The sequence below is a fragment of the Urtica dioica genome, chromosome 6 (assembly GCF_054948205.1).
Source record: "Urtica dioica subsp. dioica isolate 48M chromosome 6, U.dioica_male_clone48M_v1_H2, whole genome shotgun sequence".
NCBI lineage: Eukaryota > Viridiplantae > Streptophyta > Magnoliopsida > Rosales > Urticaceae > Urtica > Urtica dioica.
The window spans coordinates 43,361,814-43,384,729 of NC_142761.1; the positions used below are offsets into that span (position 1 = coordinate 43,361,814).

The window sequence follows — 22,916 nt, forward strand, 5'->3', positions numbered from 1 at the left end:
ATTGTTGAGATTTATTATTGATATTACAGGCCCGGATTGAATCTGAAGGTGACACATCCCTCCCACCCGACTCCGAGGTAATATGGACTGATCTTTAACATGTAGATAACATAACATATGGCTTGTCAAATTGTCACATCTTTAATTTTTCACAGGCTCGGTTGAAGAGTGTCGAAGACACGGTCAACCACTTGAAAGGAGAGTGGAGCTTGTTTAAGATTGACATGAAACATGAATTCAAGTCATTCAAGACAAGTATGAATAAACAGTTTATGGAATTGTCCCGCAAGATTGTCGAGCCGGTGGATCGACAAGAAGACAGTCAAGTTGAGGCTTTGCGTCGAGAAGTTGAAGAAGAGCCTGTGCCGCCACAAGAAGACATGCAAGTTGAAGAAGAGCAAGAAGACGAAGAAGATGAAGAAGAAAAGAAAGATAAAGAGAAAAAAGATGACGACGAGAATGGAGATGATGAAAAGGGAGATGAAGAGAAGCAAGATGAAGAGAAGAGAGACAACGATGATTCAGAACAGATGGAAAAGGAGGGGAAGACACAAGCCGAAGAAGGTAATATTATTACAATATACGATTCAGAACAGATGGAAGGGGAGGGGAAGACACAAGCCGAATAAGGTAATAGACTTCTAATGTTGTTGACATGAGATGTCAACATTGTTGACATGAGATGTCATCAATGTTGACCTGCTATGTCAACAATGTTGACATGATATGTCAACATTGTTGACATATCAGGTCAACATTGATGACATCTCATGTCAACAATGTTGACAATTGTTGACATGTATGGTATTTTTTGAAATATGTTTAACGTAGTGTCTGGTCTCCTTTTTATAGGCCCTGTTCACGAAGACAGCCAAATAGAAGACAGTCAAGAAGAATTGACTGAATCACAGTCTAAATCCCGCATGTTGCAATTGGATGCTGAACAGTACGAGGATGAGATGTATGATGACAGTCAACTAATATGGGTTGGCTCGGTTCCTGAGGGAAAAACAGTACAGGAGATGGAGGTCGAGATCAACGATGCTCGGGACAAGGAAAATCGGGACTCTTGGCAGCTGGTGCCAATAAACATAGAAGATTCACCGAAGCGACCGGCAAGAGTCATTCGACCTCCAGAAAAATACACGCCAACTCAAGTCCCAAGGCCATTTATGAAGTTGGTAAAAGGTGTCGATCGGGTACAAAAGATTCCGCTGTCTCCTCCTTTAGATCCAACTTCTCTTGCAGACGTCCTTATAATGGAGACATGGCTGAAGATTGGAGTGAGGAAGAGTAAGGACGAAGAAGGCCGTTGGTACTCGAAAAAGGAAGACAAAATGCCATGGCGGTGGAATTTCACGGAACTTGAAGTGCGATCAAAATCCTTTTTCTACACGATGTGGACGCCCGAAGAGTGGCTCTCCGATCAGGTAAATCCTCTCTATCAGTTTATTTGTATTATATTTTTTATCCCTAACATCATATGTCTACATTGTTGACATCTGATGTCAACAATGTAGACATCATATGTCAACAATGTAGACATCGTATGTCAACAATGTAGACATCGTATGTCAACAATGTAGACATCTTATGTCAACAATGTAGGCATATGATGTCAACAATGTAGACATATGATGTCAACATTGTAGACATATGATGTCAACATTGTTGACATCTTATGACATCTAACGTCTACAATGTTGTTATTTGATGTCATCCTATCTATATCATGCTTACATGTCTATTCATTGTAATTGCAGCATGTCGATGTTATATCATACTACCTTAGGAAGAAGCGGTGGTTGGGTCAACTAAAAGATTCGTTCACAATAATGAACGTCTTCTTTCACAACTACTGTATCCAAGGATATGAATCGTGGGTAAAGTGTGAGAACAAGGATGAATTTGATTGGGCAAATCAGTCCCGTATCGTGGACTACATAACTGCCACAAACAAATCCTTGAAGCACTCATGGCCGTGGGTGGACGTTGATGTCGTATACGTGCCTGTTTGTCACGCTGATAGGTCGCACTGGCTCCTTCTACTTGTGAACATTCGGGAGCGGTCTATTACAATATACGATTCAATGTCCGAAAACAAATACCATAGGCAAAAGGTGACGGCCCACGTGCAAAAACTGGCTGAATTCATCCCATTAGCTCTTTGTTTTCTTCATGCATTTGATAGATTGGATATTGAAGACACCAGTTCAGCCAAGTTCAAAGTCGGAACTGCTGCCAACATGCCACAACAGGGAAATGGGTACGTACATAGTTGCATGTTTAATATTACGAATAATACAAAAATTTAATTGTCTAATACCTTATTTTTGTGGAACAGCGGCGATTGTGGCATGTTTGTCGTGAAGGCCATTGAGTTTATGACTCATGGGTTTGACGTGTCGGCAATCAAACAAGAGGACATCGCCATGTACCGACAAAAGTACACCATCGACCTCTACCGACACGGGGCGGTGAAAATTGCAAGAGAGGCCCAATCGGACAACGACAAGGATGAATGAGCTAAATTGATTCATAAACTCTTATTTATTTAGTATCAGTTTTTGATGGTACATTAATGATTATGGTATGTAAAACTTTAACTTAATCTTAGTGTTTTGTAAAAAGTATGGTACTTTAATGATTATGGTATGTAAAACCTTAACATAATCTCAGTTTCATTATATATGTACTTTATTATGATATTGTGTACATAGATATGTCAACAATGTTTGATACTCAGATGTCAACAATGTTGACATGTATGTCAACAATGTTGACATGTATGTCAACAATGTTGACATCCGAGTATCAACAATGTATGTCAACAATGTTGACATAGATGTCAACAATGTTGACATCCGAGTATCAATAATGTTGACATCCGAGTATCAACATTGTTGACCTACATAAAAACATTGTTGTCATGTATGTCAACATTGTTGACATCTGAAATCACAAAACCAAACAAGTATGAACTCACAATAATATCTGATATTACAAACAAAGTACACGATAATATAATATCTGAAATCACAAACAAAGTAGACAATTCTTTGAAATCAACAAAAAAAGGTTGACAAAGGAGGTTAGGTCAATGGAGTTGCACTATTACAAGTTTGACGATTGTGACCAATTTCCCCGCAACGCGCACACTTGCGCCTAATAACATCCTCTCCTTGAGAGGGTATTCTTCGCTTTTTTGGCCTACCGGCGGCACGTGCCTGGTGCTGAGGCGCAATAACGCGGATATTCTCCACCTCAGGGGGAATATCCCAACTCGAAATGTCGCCATGAGGATGATGTACAGCCGCGTAGGTTGCCCACAAATACTCTGTCGTATATACCTTCGAAATAAAGCTCTCAACTGGACGGTTGCGAACTCGGCAAGCCGCGATTGCGTGTGGACAAATAAAATCATGCGCCTGCCATCGATGACAGGAACATGTTCTATCATCTAAATTAACGGCAAATACGATCCCCTCTCTGTCTACTACCTCAAACTCGTTGACTGAAGATGGTCTGACCTATTATACAAAAAAGGCTGATTAGATATAGTTATGAACAATGAAGTCAACAACGTATATATGTCAACAATGTAGACATCTTATGTCAACAATGTTGACATCTGATGTCTACATTGTTGACATAAGATGCCTACATTGTTGACTTCTGATGTCAACGTTGTTGACATAAGATGTCTACATTGTTGACATAAGATGTCTACATTGTTGACATCAGATGTCTACAATGTTGACATCAGATGTCAACATTGTTGACATCAGATGTCTACAATGTAGACATAGATGTCTACAATGTAGACATAGATGTCTACAATGTAGACATCAGATAAAACATATCAACGATTATTAAACACTTACAGTCATTCGAACAGCGTATCCAATGTACTTGTCCGCTCTGGCGTGGTATTCTTTTGTCAGAATCGTTTGTGTTTTTGCCGCAGCTTCTCGACGTTCATAAAACCATTTCATACTCCTCTCTCTTAGCCAATCCATCAACTTTGCAACTGGAAACTGTCTCACTTTTACGTTTAATGCATTCAATGCTTCCGCGTTGTTGTTCGTCATGATACCGTACCTTTTCTCCATGAACATACACCGTGCCCACCTATGGTTCCCGACATCATTTGTCAAGTATCGACGTATTTCCGGATTTTCAGCGTCCAACATGACCATGTAACTTTCCCATTCACTCATCGTGTATGCCTTTGCGGCACCGTAAAATTTCCACTTCACATCCTTCGTAATCCCCTTAAAAGCAGTCTTCAAATTACCGTATAGATGGAACATGCAAAAACCATGATAACAATTCGGAAATACCGTCTTCACGCCATTGATTATGCCAGCGTGTCTGTCAGATACAAATACTTGATTCTCCCGTTCCCCATATGCGTCCTTCAATTTGGCGAAGAAGTAACTCCACGCCTCGTTAGATTCTGAAGGACCAACACAATAGGCTAACGGAAATATTTGCTTGTTTCCATCCATCACACACGCTGTGTACAACGTTCCTTTATAATAGTTCTTCAAATGGGTACCATCAACGATAATCACAGGTCTAAGGTACTCCCAACCACTTCTCCAAGGGCCGAGTGCCATGAAAAAACTGACAAATACGCCGCCCGCACCAGTGACTAGGTCAAAAAAAGAACCGGGATTCTTAGTCTCGATCATGTACCTTAACTTAGGTAAGAACGCGTACGAATCTTCTGAACTACCGTAGAGGGACTTTAGTAGTGCCTTCTCTCTGGACAGCCAAGCTTTTTTGTAAGTCATGGAAACACCGTAATCCATTTGCATATAACTCATTATCTCTTTCGGTCTGCACATACCCGTCGTTTGATCAATACACTTGTGCTTTACAACCTCTCCAATTAGCTCACTCGTTGCTTGCGGGTGACGTCCTTGCCTTACGTGTAAGGCACAGCTGTGGTCTTTGTCAAACTTGAAACATGAAACTTCCATGAGTTTCACCGGGGAACAAGTTCATGCTTATAACACAGACGTCAACATTGTTGACATCATATGTCTACAATGTGTTGACATATGACGTCAACAATGTTGACGTCTCATGTCAACAATGTTGACATATGATGTCAACATTGTTGACGTATGTTGTCAACATTGTTGACATCTGCAACAATCTGCTTTTTGTTTGTTGACATCTACGTCAACAGTAGAAATCAACTAGAAATAAGAAGAGAAGTCAACAGACAGATAACGTATGGAACATAAAGACAATTTACCTTCTAATTTGAAATATGGGCGTGTTTTCCTTTCTCACAGCTCGAACAGACCAATTACAGCCCTCTCCCGGACAAACAATGTGCAGAGATTTTTTGTCTGAGTTCTTTGTCTTATATGTGAAGTTGTTGACTACAGCGAACAACATCAAGTGTTTTTGTAAAGCCTTTTTATTAGCATACAGTGCGTGAAGCTCAATATATACAGGGGAATGGACATCCAAAACAATAGTATCATCGTCTGCACCGCTCCTAGTAGATGAACTTGGGACGCTATGTGAATTCAGCGGCGAATACAGTGGAGGATTGGAGTTGCGTGGTGGTGGAGGAGATCGTGGTGGCGGCGGATGAGGGTTTTGTGGTGGAGGCGAGTTTCGCAGTGGAGACGAGTTTTGTGGTGGAGGCGAGTTTGGCAGTGGAGACGAGTTTGGTGGTGGAGACGAGTTTTGTGGTGGAGGCGAGTTTCGTGGTGGAGGCGAGTTTCGTGGTAGAGGCGAGTTTCGTGGTGGAGACGAGTTTTGTGGTGCATGCGAGTTTCCTGGTGGTGGAGGCGAGTTTCGTGGTGGAGACGAGTTTTGTGGTGCAGGCGAGTTTCCTGGTGGTGGAGGCGAGTTTCGTGGTGGAGACGAGTTTTGTGGTACAGGCGATTTTCCTGGTGGTGGAGGCGAGTTTTGTGGTGGAGGACAGTTTTCTGGTGATGGAGAGCCTCGTCGTTGTGTCGCATCGTCAAATAACATAAACTCATCTAATCCCATATTTTGATTAGGAGTTGGGACCGAACCACACCCCTCCTCGGCTATAGATGGCATGTCGGAAACTCTTATAGGTAGATTTCCAACTCAACCACTACCACGGCTGTTGGGAGTGGATCCAATCCCTGCTGAATCGGGACCCGATTGTTTTTCGTTTACTTCCAATATCAATTGAAAATTCTCCATGTCATCTTCTCGTCTTCTCCGCAGATATAAGAAACCTTTGAGCGTGTCATCGTTGGTTATCTCAACAGGCTGCACTGCACCAGCCATCGAGTATGCAACACCAACAGTATGAGTGGATGGTGATATACGCAAGTTCGTGTAAATGATTTGCATCAAACTAGCGAAGTTGACGTTGTACGGCACCACGATTCCGAAAGATCCTTTCTCGTGATACCGACCAGGTTCAACCCAAGTACCACTGTGCTTGAATAATAAATAAATATCCCCCATCACTGCGTACAAAAAAGTAAACAGAGTTATTATTTGTTGACTTTATCTGTCAACAATGTCGACTTTAGATGTCAACAATGTTGACATCTTATGTCAACATTGTTGACATAGATGTCAACATTGTTGACATATATGTCAACATCATCTTCAAAAATCACATATCATACCCATAACAAACCCATGCTTTTAAACAACAAAAAATTCATTATTTCAAGACGAAAAGCTTTTTTATACCCGGAAAATGAAAAAAAAAACGAACCTAGGGTTTTATTTCGTGGATTGCAACTTCTCTTTTTTTGGGCTGACATTCGGAATGCTCCTCCGACAATAACTGAGCTCCTCCGACGACTTTTTTGAGCTATGTTCACGAGTTTTCTCAGCTTGGACGAAATGGGAGAGAGTGGGGTAGAGAGAGAGAGAGAAGATCTGGACGAGAGAGCTTGGACGAGATGGGAATGATGAGAGAAGAGATGGTCGAATGAGGAGAGAGAGAGAGAGACAGAAGAGATGGTCGAAGGAGGAGAGAGAGAGAGAGAGAGAGAGAGAGAGAGAGAGAGAGAGAGAGAGAGAGAGAGACTGAGACCTAGATGTATGAGAGAGATGTATTGGACGAGAAACAGAGAAGAAATGGACGAATGAGGAGAGAGAGAGAGACTGAGACCTACATGTACTGGACGAGAAAAGAGAAAATGGCTGAGAAAATGGCTGATGCCAATTTGTAAAGAAAATAGATAGTGAATGGCAAACTTGACTTTTTACTCTTGTCATGGTGGCATTTTGGGACAAATTAAGGTTTTAGTGGAATGTGGGAAAACGTTATCAAAATAGTGACAAATAGAGCAATTTCCCTTAAGATAACAACTCAAATACCAACGCGCGGTCGAACTAAATTGTAATATAAGATATCTTTGTCATAGAAAATAAAAAATGAGTATATAAGTATTATTTCGACCAAATTTTGAGTATTTTTTCCACAATTTCTCTTTATTATAGACGAGATATCGATAAATATCCCAATTTGTAAAATTATTCCTCTCTTTTTCTATATACACATACATCAGTCAATACTGATATGCTTTGTGGGTTATTTTATATTCCAGGGACAGCTAGCAACAAAACTAGCCACACCGACGAAGTCAGTCTAATCTTTTCTTTTTCTCTCTCTATTTTTATGATCGTTTAGCCATTTCAGATTAAAAAAATTAAAAAAAAAAAAAAAAAAAAAAACGGTAGACATTAGTCGTCGTTCCCGTATGGCTTCTTCGAGTAGCTCTGTAAAAAAGTACGACGTCTTCATCAGTTTTCGTGGGGAGGACACACGATGGGGCTTTACCAGCTTTCTTTGCGACGCTTTGCGTGATAAAGGAATAAAGACTTTCATAGACGAGGATGACCTCGAGAAAGGAGACCAAATCTCGCCTGTGCTTTTGGAAGCGATCGAGGCATCGGAGATCGCGGTGATCGTGTTCTCAGAGAACTATGCCCAGTCTTCGTGGTGTCTGGATGAGCTCAACCATATCGTCCATTGCATGAAAGACGAAAAACAGCGTGTTTTTCCGGTGTTCTACAAAGTGGACCCCACAAACATACGGCACCAAAAGGGAAGCTTTGAAGATGCATTTCTACAACATGAAATACGCTTCCCGGCAAAGGTAGCCAAGTGGCGAGAATCTCTGGAATTCACTGCGAATTTATCCGATTGGTTTTCAGCTGACAAGAGGTAAATTGTTTATCCGAAATTGCATTTTAAAAAACCTTGAGATTGAACCATACGATATCTAAAGACTGCATCAGATTTAGATAGTCATGTTGGTTTCCTACTGGACTCAAAAAGTAAAATAAGCAACTTACAATCTTTCACATAGTTTGTGAAATAATTCTTATATTATTTTATTACATAAAGAAAATTATAAGATTACTCAAATAAATAAATTAAAGGACTTAAAAAAAAAAATAGTTGACGATTGACCCCGTTGAGACCACGTAGGTCCGTCCTTGGTCAGGAAAACATCAAACCCTTAGTTTTGAGCTTATTTATAACTTCCGTGATTTAGGTTTTGAACTTATTATGGTTAATTTACATTTATCAGGTCCGGGTCCGACTTAGTAAAAAATATTGTGAGATTTGTCACAGCGGAACTACAAGATCGTATATCTCCTAGTGATTCTATGAAGGATCTGATTGGAACTGAAAACAATATGCAGAAGATTGAGTCAGCATTATGTATCGACTCGACGAACGAGGACAAGAGTCGTGTCGTTGGCATTTGGGGAATGGGTGGCATTGGAAAGACCACTCTTGCCCATGCCTTGTTTGAGAAGCTCTCTTCTCGATTCTCTGGTTCCTCTTTCCTCGAAAACGTCAGCGAGGAAGTGAAGCAACACCGACCCTCCGACTTGCAGACAAGAGTTTTTTCTCAACTCTTGAATGAGAATGACTTGGGTCGTGTTACCGATTTCGATAAACAAAGACTCAGCGGCACGAATGTGCTTTTAGTCCTTGACAATGTCGATCACGTGAATCAATTGGACTTTCTGGCTAGAGATCGTTCCTGGTTCGGTCCAGGTAGCAGAATTGTTGTGACAAGCAGAGATTCCCAAGTTCTCAAGAATATTAAAGCTGATGATATATGTGAAGTCGAGGAACTGAGTTTCGACGATGCTGTTCGGCTCTTTCTCTTAAAAGCTTTTGGAAAAGAAGGATCTCCGGCCGAGAAATACTCAGGGCTGGCAAAGACAATGGTCAAGAAGTATGCCAAAGGCAATCCATTGGCTCTCACGGTTTTGGGTCGGTACTTGTCTTCAAGGAGCATTAAAGAGTGGGAAAGCGAAATGGAGTTACTAGACTCAATTCCAAACCAAGAAGTACTCAAACACATATTGAGAGTGAGCTATGAGGGACTGAATCTGAAACACAGGAACATGTTTCTCGATATCGCCTGCTTCTTTAAAGGCGAATATATGAACTATACGCAGAGAATACTCAGCTACAAATATCCCGGAGTAGGAGTGGTTAGGGAAATCAGTGTTCTCATAGACAGGGCTCTCATAACTATTAATGACAGGGGTGAGATCTTGATGCATGATTTGATCCAAGAAATGGGCCAAGAAATTATTTCTCAACAATCAATCAATCTGGGAGAGCGCAGTAGATTGTGGTCTACATCAGATATATGCCATGTCTTGAAAGACAATCGAGTAAGTCATGCTTATGATCAAGATGATCATTTACATATTTATTCTAGCATCATTAACTTTTAGTCTCATGAATTTCTTTTTGCAATGGTTTATGATCAGGGAACAAAAGAAATTGAAGGTGTTCGCTTGAAGTGTATGTCACCATTTGAGATAATAGATCCACTAACCATAAGCCCTGTGGTGTTTAAAGAAATGTGTAATCTATGGTTTCTCGATATTGATCCTATGGATGAAAGCAAACTTCTGGTCACCGAAGATCTTGAAGTTCTTCCCACTACTCTGAGATACATCCGGTGGAATTATTGCCCCTTGAAATCTTTGCCTCAAAGTTTTAATCCGAAGAAGCTCTGCGAGCTGACAATATGTGGTAGTAAGCTTCAACAAATTTGGGATACCAAACACAAGGTATTATTTTTAAGTTTTATTGCTGGTCACTGATAAATCAAGTAATGTCATTAAAGCAAAAATAAAATAATGATTCACAGGCTGTTTTACCTTGTTATTAATAAAAGTCCTCTTTTTATTAACAAATTAAAGTAAAATTAAAAAAATGAGTAAATCACATCTTTTTTTTTATAGGATTTGCAAAACTTGAAAGCCTTGGATCTTAATGCTTGTGAGAGCCTGAATCAACTTTTGGATCTCTCTCGCGCTTCAATTCTCGAGGACTTGAATCTAAGCTCCTGCTCGAGCATCGACAAATTTCCATTGCTTCCGAATCCATGCAACATAAAGTGTTTACGCATGTCTGGGACAAAAATAGAGGAAGTTCCTGTATCCATCGAGCTTCTCACTCGTGTCACGATATTGTGTTTAGATAGTTGCTATTTGCTCAAAACCCTTCCAACTACCATCTGCAAGCTCAAGTCTCTTAAAATTCTTTCTATGAGAGAGAGCTCAAAATTGGAACACTTCCCTGAAATTTCGGAGCCTATGGAGTGTCTAGAAGAACTCTTGTTGGATGTGACGGGGATAAAAGAATTGCACCCATCTATTGAGAATCTGAGTGGCCTTAAAACCCTGAGCCTACAGAATTGTCAAAGTCTCGAGAAACTTCCAGACACAATCTTCAATATGCAGTCTCTCGTATCAGTGAACATAAATTGTTGCCCAAAGATCAAATGCCTTCCTAAGCTTCCGTTCTCAATAAAGCGTCTCGATGCAAGAGGTTGTAAGTTACTGGAGAGACTTTCGAATCCATCGACTGCATTTGCAGAAGGTCCTCAAGTCAGCCATGTCGAACAGGAGTTTGACTTTTCTGATTGCTTGGAGCTCGATCACGCAAACATAGTGACTGAATTTCGCAGCAGAGTTTTTGCTAGGAAAGTTGTTCCAGTATCACCAGAATCAAAACGATTAAAGGTACTTTCTTTTCTTTGGTTTTAGGCACTCCGTCGGAGTATGATTTATGTGCTAATTTTGTTTGAACAATCCACTAGAGATGCTAATAATTCCTTTTTCTTGTACATTAGATGAGCCTTGTTCCCGGGGTCAGCATTTGTTCTCCGGGGGAAGAAATCCCGAGGTGGTCTTTCCATGAAAGCGAGGGATCATCAGTGACCGTGTCGCTACCTGAGGGGTGGTATAACTCCAGTTTCAAAGGCTTTGTGACATGTGCTCTCATTTCATTCAACAAAAGCTCTAGCTACCCACGACTTAGTCTCGTGCGGGAATTGCGTTTCACAACCAAGCGCCGAGAAATTGTCGCGAAGTCGTACCAATTACCTTTTGAGATGAACCCGATCAGTGGCTGTGATCACGTTCTGATGCAATACCTTGTTGCGGACTGCAGCGACGTGTCTGGTGCAGTGCAAGTGTCGTTTGATGTCTTCAACAAAGAATCGAAAAGTGGGTTGATCGACACAAAAAGCCAAGTGAGAAATTGTGGGGTACGCTTGCTTTATCGCCAAGATATGGAGGAATTTCATAGGTCAAACCAACTTGGGTTAAATGCTGTAAATAATGATGAGGTTGAACCAATTGATCCAAGGTGATTTACTTGTTCTTGTTATCTTATATAATTACGTGCGCCGGTTATTTTAAAAAAATCATAATTTTTTTAATTTAATCTTAATTAGGATGAAAATAATAAAACTTGTCATCTAGTAATTATAGAATTTATTTTACTTGTTCTTGGTTTAAATTTGCAAATATTTAAAAAGAGTATACGTTTGCAAAAAGTAAAAGTACTTCATGTAGCAAAAAAAATGTCAGGGCACTATTTCGTACAATAAAAATATGAGAGTATAACTTTATAGAAAATATGAAAAGTGTATGCTTTCACCCTCAATACGCAAATTAAGTGTAAACACATATGTCATGCAAACTTAGTTATGAATATCGTGATTTTCTATGATATTTATTAACTAGTGTGGTTTACCTACATATGTCAGGTCCGAATCTGAGTTAGTCAAAGAGATTGTTGAAGTCGACGGAGAGAAACAAAAAGACTGTATATCTTCTAGCGATTCTATAAAGGGTATGATTGGAATTGAAAACAATATGCAGAAGATTGAGTCAGCATTATGTATCGGCTCAAAGAATGATGACACTCGTGTCATTGGTATTTGTGGAATGGGCGGCATAGGAAAGACAACACTTGCCCGTGTCTTGTTTGAGAGACACTCTTCTCGATTCTCCGATGCCTTTTTCCTTGAAAATTTCGTTAAAGAAGTGAATAAGCAGACTCTCCTGGGCTTGCAATTAAGGAGAATGCGGAATGAAAATAACTTGGGTTGTGTGACCGGTTTCAAAAAGGATATGCTCAGTCACGCGAACATGCTTTTAGTCCTTGACACATTGGACCTTATGGCCTTAGATCGTGAATGCTTCGGTCCAGGTAGCAGAATCATTGTGACGAGCAGAGATTCACAAGCGCTCAGGAATATCGCAGTCGACGAAATATGTGAAGTTGAGGAACTGAGTTTCAACGATGCTCTTCGGCTCTTTCTCTCGAAAGCTTTTGGCAAAGGAGAGGAATCTCCGGGCGAGGGATACTCGGAGTTGGCGAAGACTGTGGTCATGAAGTACACAAAAGGCAATCCATTGGCTCTCACGGTTTTGGGTCGGCACTTATTCGCAAGGACCATCGAAGAATGGAAACGCGAAATGGAGTTACTTGACTCAAATCCGACCCAAGAAGTCCAAGACGTATTGAAAGTGAGCTACGAGGGATTGGGTCAGAACTACAGGGACATATTTCTCGATATCGCCTGCTTCTTTAATGGGGGAGATAGGAGTTCTACAGAAAGAATACTAGGGTACAGATATAAAGGAGTGGTTATGGGAATCAGTGTTCTCGTTGACAAGGCTCTCGTAACTGTGAATGACTGCGGTGAGATCTGGATGCATGATTTGATCCAAGAAATGGGCCAAGAAATTGTTCGTCGAGAATCTATTGATCCGGGAGAGCGTAGTAGATTGTGGTCTACATCGGATATTTTCCATGTCTTGGAAGAGAATCAAGTAATTCATGCTTATCACTTCTTTGCAGCAACATTAAATTTTATTATCATAAAATGTGTTCACTTTTACTTCTATGAATTATGATCAGGGGTCACCAAAAATAAAAGGAATTTTCTCGATGTGTATGTCAGCATCTGAAACAACAAATCCTTTGACCATAAGCTTTAAAGAAATGCGTAATCTATGGTTTCTCCATATTGATCATTCTTTTGGAAGAAAACTAATGTTCCCTGAAGATCTCGATTTTCTTCCCGCTACGCTGAGATATTTCCGGTGGGATGGCTGTCCCTTGAAATCCTTGCCACAGAGTTTTAATCCAAAGAATCTTTGCGAACTAGCCATCCATGGTGGAGAACTTGAACGGGTTTGGAACAGAAAATACAAGGTATTGTTTTTAGGTATTTTTAGCACTTTCTTGTTAAGCTATTGCACCTTGACCTTTAAACTTTTTTGCTAGCGCTCACCTCCTTGAACTTTTAATTTTTTGCATCCACAATAACCCACTATAACACCAGTTTATATTTTCAATCGAATGTACATTCTGATCACACAACAACATATTTGTATTCCAAATTTTAGAAAGTATTTCATTATTCAATACAAAACGCTAAATAGCTCTTAAATTATTAACTTATTTTATTTCTTGTATTCCATAAAGAATGCTTAAGAAGTTTGTTATTGGTTCGAAACAAAGCGAATTTAAAAAAAAAAAAAAAAAGTTATAAATATAAGTTAAAGGGACCACAAATGCAACAATCAAGAGCTCGAAGAGGTGAATGCGAAATCGTGCTTTACTTTTACTGCAACTCATGAAAAAAATCGTGCTATATGAAAGAAAAACCTATTTGTTATTTCCAATCACTTATACTGCAAAATCGTGCTTTACTTTTCATATAGGATTTGCAAAAGTTGGAATTCTTGGATCTCAGTAGTTGCTTGAGCTTGAATAAACTCCCGGACCTCTCTCGCGCCTCAATCCTTAAGAACTTGAATCTCCTCGGTTGCTCCAAACTGAATGGACTCCCGGATCTCTCTCGCAACTCAAATCTCAAGCACTTGGATCTCACTAATTGCAGCAAGCTGAGTCAACTCCCGGATCTCTCTCGCAACTCAGATCTCGAGCACTTGGATCTCACTCGTTGCAGCAACCTGAGTCAACTCCCGGATCTCTCTCGCAACTCAAATCTCAAGCACTTGAATCTCACTGATTGCAAAAGGCTGCGTCAACTCCCGGATCTCTCTCGCATCTCAAATCTCGAGCACTTAAGTCTCCGTGGATGCTGGAACCTGGTCCAACTCCCGGATCTCTCTCTTAACTCAGATCTCGAGCACTTGGATCTCACTGATTACAGCAAGCTGAGTCAACTCCCGGATCTCTCTCGCATCTCAAATCTCAAGCACTTAAGTCTCCGTGGATGCTGGAACCTGGTCCAACTCCCGGATCTCTCACGCAACTCAAATCTCAAGCACTTGGATCTCACTAATTGCAGCAAGCTGAGTCAACTCCCGGATCTCTCTCGCAACTCAGATCTCGAGCACTTGGATCTCACTCGTTGCAGCAACCTGAGTCAACTCCCGGATCTCTCTCGCAACTCAAATCTCAAGCACTTGAATCTCACTGATTGCAAAAAGCTGCGTCAACTCCCGGATCTCTCTCGCATCTCAAATCTCAAGCACTTAAGTTTCCGTGGATGCTGGAACCTGGTCCAACTCCCGGATCTCTCTCTTAACTCAGATCTCGAGCACTTGGATCTCACTGATTACAGCAAGCTGAGTCAACTCCCGGATCTCTCTCGCATCTCAAATCTCAAGCACTTAAGTCTCGTTAGATGCTGGAACCTGGACCAACTCCCGGATCTCTCTCGCAACTCAAATCTCAAGCACTTGAATCTCACTGATTGCAGCAACCTGAGCCAACTCCTGGATCTCTCTCATGCCTCGAATCTCAAGCACTTGAATCTCACCTCCTGCTCGAGCATCAACAACTTTCCATTGCTTCCGAATCCGTGCAACATAAAGTCTTTACGCATGTCTAGGACAAAAATAGAGGAAGTTCCTGCATCAATTGAGTGTCTCACTCGCGTCACGATATTGTGTTTAGATAGTTGCTATTGGCTTAAAACCCTTCCAACTACCATATGCAAGCTTAAGTCTCTTAAAATTCTTTCTATGAGAGAGAGCTCAAAATTGGAACACTTCCCTGAAATTTTAGAGCCTATGGAGTGTTTAGAAGAACTCTTGTTGGATGTGACGGGGATAAAAGAATTGCACCGATCGATCAACAATCTGACCGGGCTTAAAACACTGAGCCTACACAACTGTCAAAATCTCGAGAAACTTCCAGACACGATCTTTAATATGCGGTCTCTCGTATCAATGAATATAAATGGTTGTCCAAAACTCAAATTCCTCCCGAAGCTTCCGTTCTCGGTTAAGCGTCTCAATGCAAGAGGTTGTAAGTCACTGGAGAGGCTTTCGAATCCGTCGATTGCATTCGCAGAAGGTCCTCAAGCCAGCCATGTCGAACAGCTGTTCGACTTTTCTTACTGCTTGAAGCTCGATCGCACCAACGTAGTGACTGAGTTTCAGACTAGAGTTTTGGCTGGGATTGTTGTACCAGTTTCATCAAAACCAGTAAAGGTACATACTTTTCTTAGTCATGATAAATTAATTTGGGTTTTGATATAAGAGCATCACTAGTCCTATTATATACTGAGAATTATATCGATTTCTTTTACAAATGATCTTTTTTGTTCACTGCGCATCTCTAGCTGAGTGCTAAATGCTTTACTAAATGCAAAATTTACGGTACACAAGAAATTAATTCCAATGGGGTGTCAATGTTTATCTAGCAGTACCAAATCTCAAATTTTGTTGCAAATTTAAAACGATAAATTCTATTGTCCAGTGGAGACGCGCTAATGGTAAATTCTATGTTTTGTGCTATATTTTCACTTGTATTGATACAACGAATGTCTCATGCTAAACTTAATATAAATCTCGTATCTGGTAGTATTTTTTTTTAATATTTTTTTCATTTTTATTTACCATCCACAAGATGTTCTAACAATGCTTTTTCTAATGTACAACAGTTGAGCAGTGTTCCCAGAGTCGGCATTTATTTTCCAGGGGAAGACATCTCGGAGTGGTTTTGCCATCAAGGCGAGGGACCTTCAGTGACAGTGAATCTACATCCGGGGTGGTATAACCCCGATTTCATAGGCTTTGCGGTCTGTGCTCTCATCTCATTCAACTCAAAATATAATATCGCGTGGGAATCATGTTTCACAACCGAGCACGGAAAAATTATCGCCAAGTCACATCGGTCTCTAAGCATGAAAATCTGGACAAACAACAATGATCATGTTGTGATGCAATCCTTTCCCGTGGACTGCCGCGATGTTTCTGGTGCAACACAAGTGTCGTTCAGAGTCTCGAAATACAGTCAAACGCAAGTCAGAAAATGTGGAGTCCGCTTGCTTTATCGCCAAGATGTGGAAGAATTTCAAAGATGTAAAGAGGAGAATTTTTCCCATTTGGCCTTTACCCCACGCTGGTCAAGCGGAGAAACCCAACAACAGAAAGGAAAAGGAAAGAGTGTCTGGATTTCGGAGGAAGACGAATAAATTCTGGAACTCATGATTGTGGCTCTGAACCAACTGACCTTTCGGTGATTTTACTTGTTCTTTTTATGTTATTACATGTTGGGTTCATATTATATATCATGTATGATGTATATTCTACGAGAACGAATTTGCATCCCTCGACAGATTCACGTCTCTTTTTTATATTATATTATGCCAATCCTAAAGTGGACAACAAACCAACAAAAAAAGATAACTAATGTTCTGAGCCAAAAAATAAAAAATAAAAAAAAACAGACAGATCTTCTTCTAAAAAATTGACAGTATCTATCTACCGATTGGATTTTTGTTTGTCCAATAGGACCTGAATATGCGAAACATCTGAAACTCCATTGCTTAGCCACTGAGATATAATTTTACTTCAACCATAATATATATATTTTAAACAATGACATGCACAAAATGATATCAAACCCAAATTACTTTAATGAATCGAACAAGAACTTTGCTCCTTTGCATTCCCCGAACATACAACATGTAACGCATTGCTGTTACACACACGCACAGAAAAAAACGAAAAAAAAAAAAACACCCACACAACACACACAAAGTCCACTAGAGATATATGTATACATTTATATTTTGAAAAAGAACAGTACAACATGTCCACTCCCAGTGAGAATGTTTAATTACATAGCACGGATTCCTAACGGACAAGCTGTTATTTCTGGCCTCAAGCTACAGCCGAGCAACTACAAAATCTCTAGAACTTTCATTTTTTTTTTTTTTTTAAATCTCTAGAACTCTCATTAGTAATAAATGAAGTGCCATTTGCCCGGGTTATGGGAAACCCGTTTCCGAATCCTCCGATTTACCTTCCTCTCCGGTTTGTTGCTTCTTGTGGTCTTCCCATTTCAAGTACTCCTCTTCAATGGTCTCCTTGAGGATGAGAAGTCTCTGAATAACTACCGGCTGACTCAGTTGCTTTGCTTCCCTGATTTCAGTCTCCTCTTGGTTTAAGTGGTACGCGTCGAGCATTATCGCAATCCACTTGTGTAGCTCTTTCGGAGTCCTGTTCAGACATGTTAATCAAGCTTTTAGAGATCACGAATATCGGATTATAAGCTTATGTCGTATTTTTCTGGTTATTTACGTGTACAAGACGGTGGGGTCTTTGGCTTCGCGGTCATTTCCGGGGCAGAAAGCCGTAGCCAAAGCCGAAAACCGCTCTTCGGGGTCGATGATATTCAGAAGATGTTTCAAAAGCTTAAGCTCTTTCGGTGCGATACTCCTGAGACTCTTCTTCGTGGTTTTGTAAATCTGATACATTATCTCCTTTACCTGCACTTCAAAAGTGAACCGGAATGAGTTGAAATGATAAGAGACCCGAGACATAATCAATAAGACTATCAATGATTTCAGTTCAAATTTCTATGGCTACACTCCTTACTACTAAGAAAAATATGTGAAATTTTTATTTTATTACTGATTTATTCTCATAAGCTAACTGACCCTTATTAATACCTATTTGTACTAAGAGATAACAACATAACTGATTACTATTAAAATTAATATTAATTCAGATTTCTTGTTGTTGTTCCATCCTAGAATTTAAAGATAAAAGTAATTTGATATCGGTTCAAATTCAATCTGACTACTCTAATTTTACTACTAATACTAAGAAAATTAACTGATTTAACGTGACCAACTTTCTCATAGAGCATCCTGACCCTTATCTATACCTATGTTTACTAAAAATATATAACGAGGATAAAATCGTACATCTGATATAATTAGCTATATATACAGACACTCAAGTGATACAACTATTGAAAACAAACATCAACGACGATTCATAGCGAGTCCCGTAAAGAATAATAGCAGAAGTTGAGAAGCGTACTTCGTTCTTCATAGTTTTGGATTCCTTTGCCGAAGCCCAAGCAGAAGTTATTAGCAAGATCAACGAAGAATCGAGCTGCTTCGCTTTGGAGAGGCTTTCGATCTTCTCACACGCCACCTCAATCGAAGGAGAATCTAAGATATCCTGGAACTTGGCCTGAGCCGGGTCAAACGTGTCAATTATTTCCAATGTGTTGTCGTAAGCGCTAACAGAAGTCAAACATCTGGCCGCGAGCCTAGAAATTGCTGCTCGAAGAGTAAGACATGATGAGAGTGAATGAATTAGTTAATCCAACATTTAACCTCTAGTCGAATAAAGAGCGTTACAAGCTGTGATTTTACTTTTATTTGGAAACGGATTCAAGGTTGAAAAGAAAAATGCAGATGGTGAGTAAAAGTTGAAAAAAAAAACTTATTTAGTCTAAAATTTTCTCATTCTTGTGTTGAAATGTTCCGAGGAATAGAACCGAATTTTATTTTCAATTTTCTATGTTTTAGCTATACATTCCTCCTCAAATTTTCCAATTAACAATTTTCTCCCTCAAAATTTCCCCGATCCAAACAGCGAACGAAAATAAAGCAATTGATTTTCATTTCCTAGGTTCCAAAACATAGCCGTAAGTCTAAGAACCCACCCACGATTCAGAACACGAAAAATCAAAGATTGAAACTTGATATAAGAAAGTAACTACTCACAATCCCGATCCTCCAAACCGTCGAAAGTTTCCGACATGAGTTTAAGGTGACGGAAAAACTCCCCCGTGAAGTCCTTACGCCTCCTAGCAACAATCTCGTTAATGTCAGTCGGGTTTTCCTGTATCTCCTTAAGAAGCTCGGCACATTTTTCCATCTCATCATCAATCTGCAACACACACACAAACACCCATCATTTCCCAATTCTCTAACTAAAAAAAGAAACCCGAACATTTCAACAAACACATGGTGTGCACTTATATACCCTCTTAACTTTCTGCCCCAAAGAGATGAACTTCTGTTTCGCATCGCTATCGGTCTCCATATCGGCCCTCTTTTGACACCGCTTATAGAAGCTCTCTCTGTACTTATTCCACTCTTCCCTGAACACCAAATACTTTCTCCATTCTTTGACCTTGGGTTTCTCAATCAAGAACAAATCGATCATCTTATCACAGAACTGCGAAATTGTGTATCCCTCGGCCACTTCAGCCTCAGTTTCTTCATCTTCCACTTGGGCGGTTTCCAAGCTACTAGCTTCACAGCGCCCTTTAAAAAAAATTAAAAAAAAAAAAATCTATTAAAAAAGCTAAGGAAATGAAACGAGGATGAGTTGAGCAGTAGTTGATGAACTCACTGAGTGTGGGATTGAAGTGGAAAACAGTAAGGTTTTTTATGGCAGAGATTTTATTAGTGCTTTTGAGGTTTTGGTTTGGACTGTGTTTGGAAAGAGAAAATGGATTTTGGGGAAGAATTGAGGGCTTTGGTACGATATGAGAGGGAGTGAGTCCTAAGAAAGCGATCATGGTGTTCCTCGGAGAGTTCTTTGATAAGCGCGAGTTAGCTAAAAGAAGACGATGTTTCGACTTGGAATGATTTTTTTGGAGAACCGGATGAGAAACAAACAAAAAAATTATTAATGATTAGCTACAAATAAAGATTACTATATATTATGAAAATGAAAACAGAATATGTGAAAATTTAAACATTTGTTAGGATTTTATTTAATTTTAAAATAAAAATGATTTTTTTAAGAAAAAATTAGACAACTTTGATCAACCGGCATAACTATTTACTACGGGGCCATTTGGTTTAGTTTTCTAAACTTGTTTTCTGTTTTTAAATTCTGTTTTCTGATTCTAATTTTTAAATTTTAAAAACAGATTTAGAATTACGTTTCAAAATATTTTAAATGTTGTTTGGTTATGTTTTCCATTCAATTGTATAGAAATAAAATAGAAAACAACTTTTCATTGTTTTCTGTTTTCTAAACAAATTTCAAAGAAAACAGAAACATGATTCTAAATCTGTTTTCTGAATTTATAACCAAACAGTTTTTCTAAAACTGTTTTCTAAAATTTAGAATCAGAAAACAGAAAACAGAGATAGAAAACATAACCAAACGGGTACATGATTCAATTGTATTGGTCGAACTAGTTGGTATTATCGGTTGAACATTGTTCGGCCGATCAAATAGACTAAGTTTTAGTTGTTTTCAGCTAAAGATTCAAAATACGGTTGAAAGATGGTTGTCGTTGATAAAATAATTTATTTATATTTAAAAAATTTGTTGACGAATATGTCAATAAATCTTGAGACAAATTCCTAAAATCTTTAAAGATAATGACATAAATTATTTATGTCAATAAATTTTCAAATTAATTCTCATACATTTCAAACAAAGAATCCTTGACTAATGCACTTTTAATTCGGTCGAGGTCAATAAAAAATTCCAAACATGAAAAATAAGAGAGAAGAAGGAAATTAAATGAATGAGGAAAAAGAAAATTGTTAAATTTAAAGAAAAAAAAAAATTTGATCGAAAAATGAACTTTTAATTTTACGGAGATCGACACAAAATTTCAAGTATGACAAACGAGAGAGAGAAAAGGAAGTGGAGTGAATGAGAAAAAGAGAGAAAGAACAAAAAAAGGTTAAAAATGTAAATACTTAAAATAAGTAATCATATTTTATTTAATTAAAATTATCTCATTTTATGTGAATGTAACGTATGAATTTGGAAGATTTGCACCAAAGTCATTTTTTATGAACAAAATTGCATATATGTCACCACCAAAAAACGTGTTGCAAGTAAGTCATTCTTATTTATTATTAGACCAAAATACCCTTAAAGTGGAATCAGAGTTAAATATTTACAAAACTATTAAATAATAAAAACGACAACAAGCATCAAGGCTGTGGTTTTTATTTACAAACAATTCTCTTGCTCCTACAGTACACACCTTGAGGTTTTCCCGCTCATCCTCATGGAACACAAGACACGTGCTAACCTCTCTGGTCCCCTGCAGTCTGATTGGTTCCCAGGTCTTCACGCGGATCCGTGCCAGCTATCATCCAATGGATAACCATGCTTTTCTTATTACTGTTGTGCCTTGTAATCCTCTGTATAAAAACAGTATCTCTATTCACATTGAAGATATCAATGATTAAAAAATATCATTTGACAGCTCCCTTTCATTAAAAAAAATATTCTGCCCATTTCTTCTTTATGGTATCAGAGCACAGGAATGGCAGACACATCAATTCCTATTGAACAAAGCTCCCAAACCGAGGGTCAAACCTATCACCCACAAATACCTCATTCCCACTTTATAAACCCCTCAAACCAATCTCTAACAATCAGACTTACTGATACAAACTACCTGGTGTGGAAGCAACAGGTTCTCTCAAATGTTAGAGGCTATGGCCTTGAAGGTTTTATGTTCGGAAAAATACCAAAGCCATCAGAGTTCTTTGAAGCCACAGATCCAGCCACCGGACGCCCCACTCAGGGTGCTCCAAACGGTGAATATGCCATCTGGGTCAGGCAGGACCAGCTCCTTGCCTCTTGGTTGCTGGCCTCCATGTCAGAGACAGTGGTCGTCAACATGGTCGGCCTCAAAACAGCGAATGAAATATGGGACTCCTTGGAAAAATCATTTGCCTCACACTCTCGAGCACGAATCATGCAGTACAAGCTGCAACTCCAAACCCTCAAGAAAGGAACCCTCACCATGAGAGAATATCTCACGAGGATGAAGTCTTACGCCGACGTGCTTGCCTCAGCCGGTCACAAGCTCAGTGAGGATGACCAGATCCTCCACATCCTCTCTGGCCTTGGACACGAGTACGATCCGGTGGTCGTCCCCATCACCTCAAAGTCTGAGCCATTCCTCCTAAAAGATGTCGCAGCACTGCTTCTGAGCTTCGAAACCAGACTTGACCCGGTCGGAGATCTGTCGATGCCGTCAGCTCAGTTCGCCAGTCAGACTGCTCATCAACCACCAAAAAAACCCTCTTTTCAGCGAGGCCCTCAGAGTCAACCTCAACAACCGTCGGGAAGAGGCAGCCACCGCGGACGAGGTCGTGGCGGCAGAGGATGGAACAATGGCAGCCGTGTTCAATGCCAGCTGTGTGGAAAAATGGGTCACACTGTCCAAAGGTGCTTCTACAGATTTGATTCATCCTTCTCCGGGTCTTCGCCGATGCCACAACAGCAGCCAAGCTCCGATGCCACCTACAACAACTCCTCAGCCTTCTCCACCAATATCTCCACCTACAATGACTCCTCCGACAACTCAAGCTGGTTTCCGGACTCCGGAG

The 22,916-nt window shown here is 39.7% G+C and overlaps 3 protein-coding genes and 1 non-coding gene across 5 annotated transcripts; 2 read left to right on the forward strand and 2 right to left on the reverse strand.

Annotated features, from left to right (window-relative positions):
• Positions 1–3,872: 3,872 nt before the first annotated feature.
• LOC149394401 (uncharacterized) lies at positions 3,873–4,988 on the reverse strand. Its single transcript, XM_089618338.1, has one exon. The coding sequence runs from the start codon at positions 4,986–4,988 to the stop codon at positions 3,873–3,875; it is 1,116 nt and encodes a 371-aa protein (XP_089474464.1).
• A 2,556-nt stretch (positions 4,989–7,544) lies between these two features.
• On the forward strand, positions 7,545–16,925 carry LOC149394402 (uncharacterized). Of its 2 annotated transcripts, none has more exons than XM_089616644.1 (9): positions 7,545–8,194; positions 8,565–9,672; positions 9,772–10,077; positions 10,252–11,034; positions 11,145–11,662; positions 12,066–13,137; positions 13,226–13,522; positions 14,035–15,771; positions 16,230–16,925. In XM_089616644.1, the coding sequence occupies exons 1-9, from the start codon at positions 7,728–7,730 to the stop codon at positions 16,761–16,763; spliced, it is 6,822 nt and encodes a 2,273-aa protein (XP_089472770.1). In that variant the 5' UTR covers positions 7,545–7,727; the 3' UTR covers positions 16,764–16,925. The 2 variants fall into 2 exon arrangements, with proteins under 2 accessions (XP_089472770.1, XP_089472769.1); XM_089616643.1 differs by having other exon boundaries at positions 7,546–8,194; positions 14,035–15,777.
• A 566-nt stretch (positions 16,926–17,491) lies between these two features.
• LOC149394403 (uncharacterized protein At4g37920-like) lies at positions 17,492–20,202 on the reverse strand. The gene is made up of 6 exons (XM_089616649.1): positions 19,951–20,202; positions 19,579–19,862; positions 19,317–19,482; positions 18,622–18,866; positions 17,875–18,062; positions 17,492–17,793 (listed from the first exon to the last, which is right to left on the reverse strand). The coding sequence occupies exons 1-6, from the start codon at positions 20,117–20,119 to the stop codon at positions 17,562–17,564; spliced, it is 1,284 nt and encodes a 427-aa protein (XP_089472775.1). The 5' UTR covers positions 20,120–20,202; the 3' UTR covers positions 17,492–17,561.
• A 2,185-nt stretch (positions 20,203–22,387) lies between these two features.
• Positions 22,388–22,526, forward strand: LOC149394404 (small nucleolar RNA Z247). Its single transcript, XR_016299984.1, has one exon. It is a non-coding gene; the product is annotated as a small nucleolar RNA Z247 (small nucleolar RNA).
• The last annotated feature ends 390 nt before the right edge of the window (positions 22,527–22,916 follow it).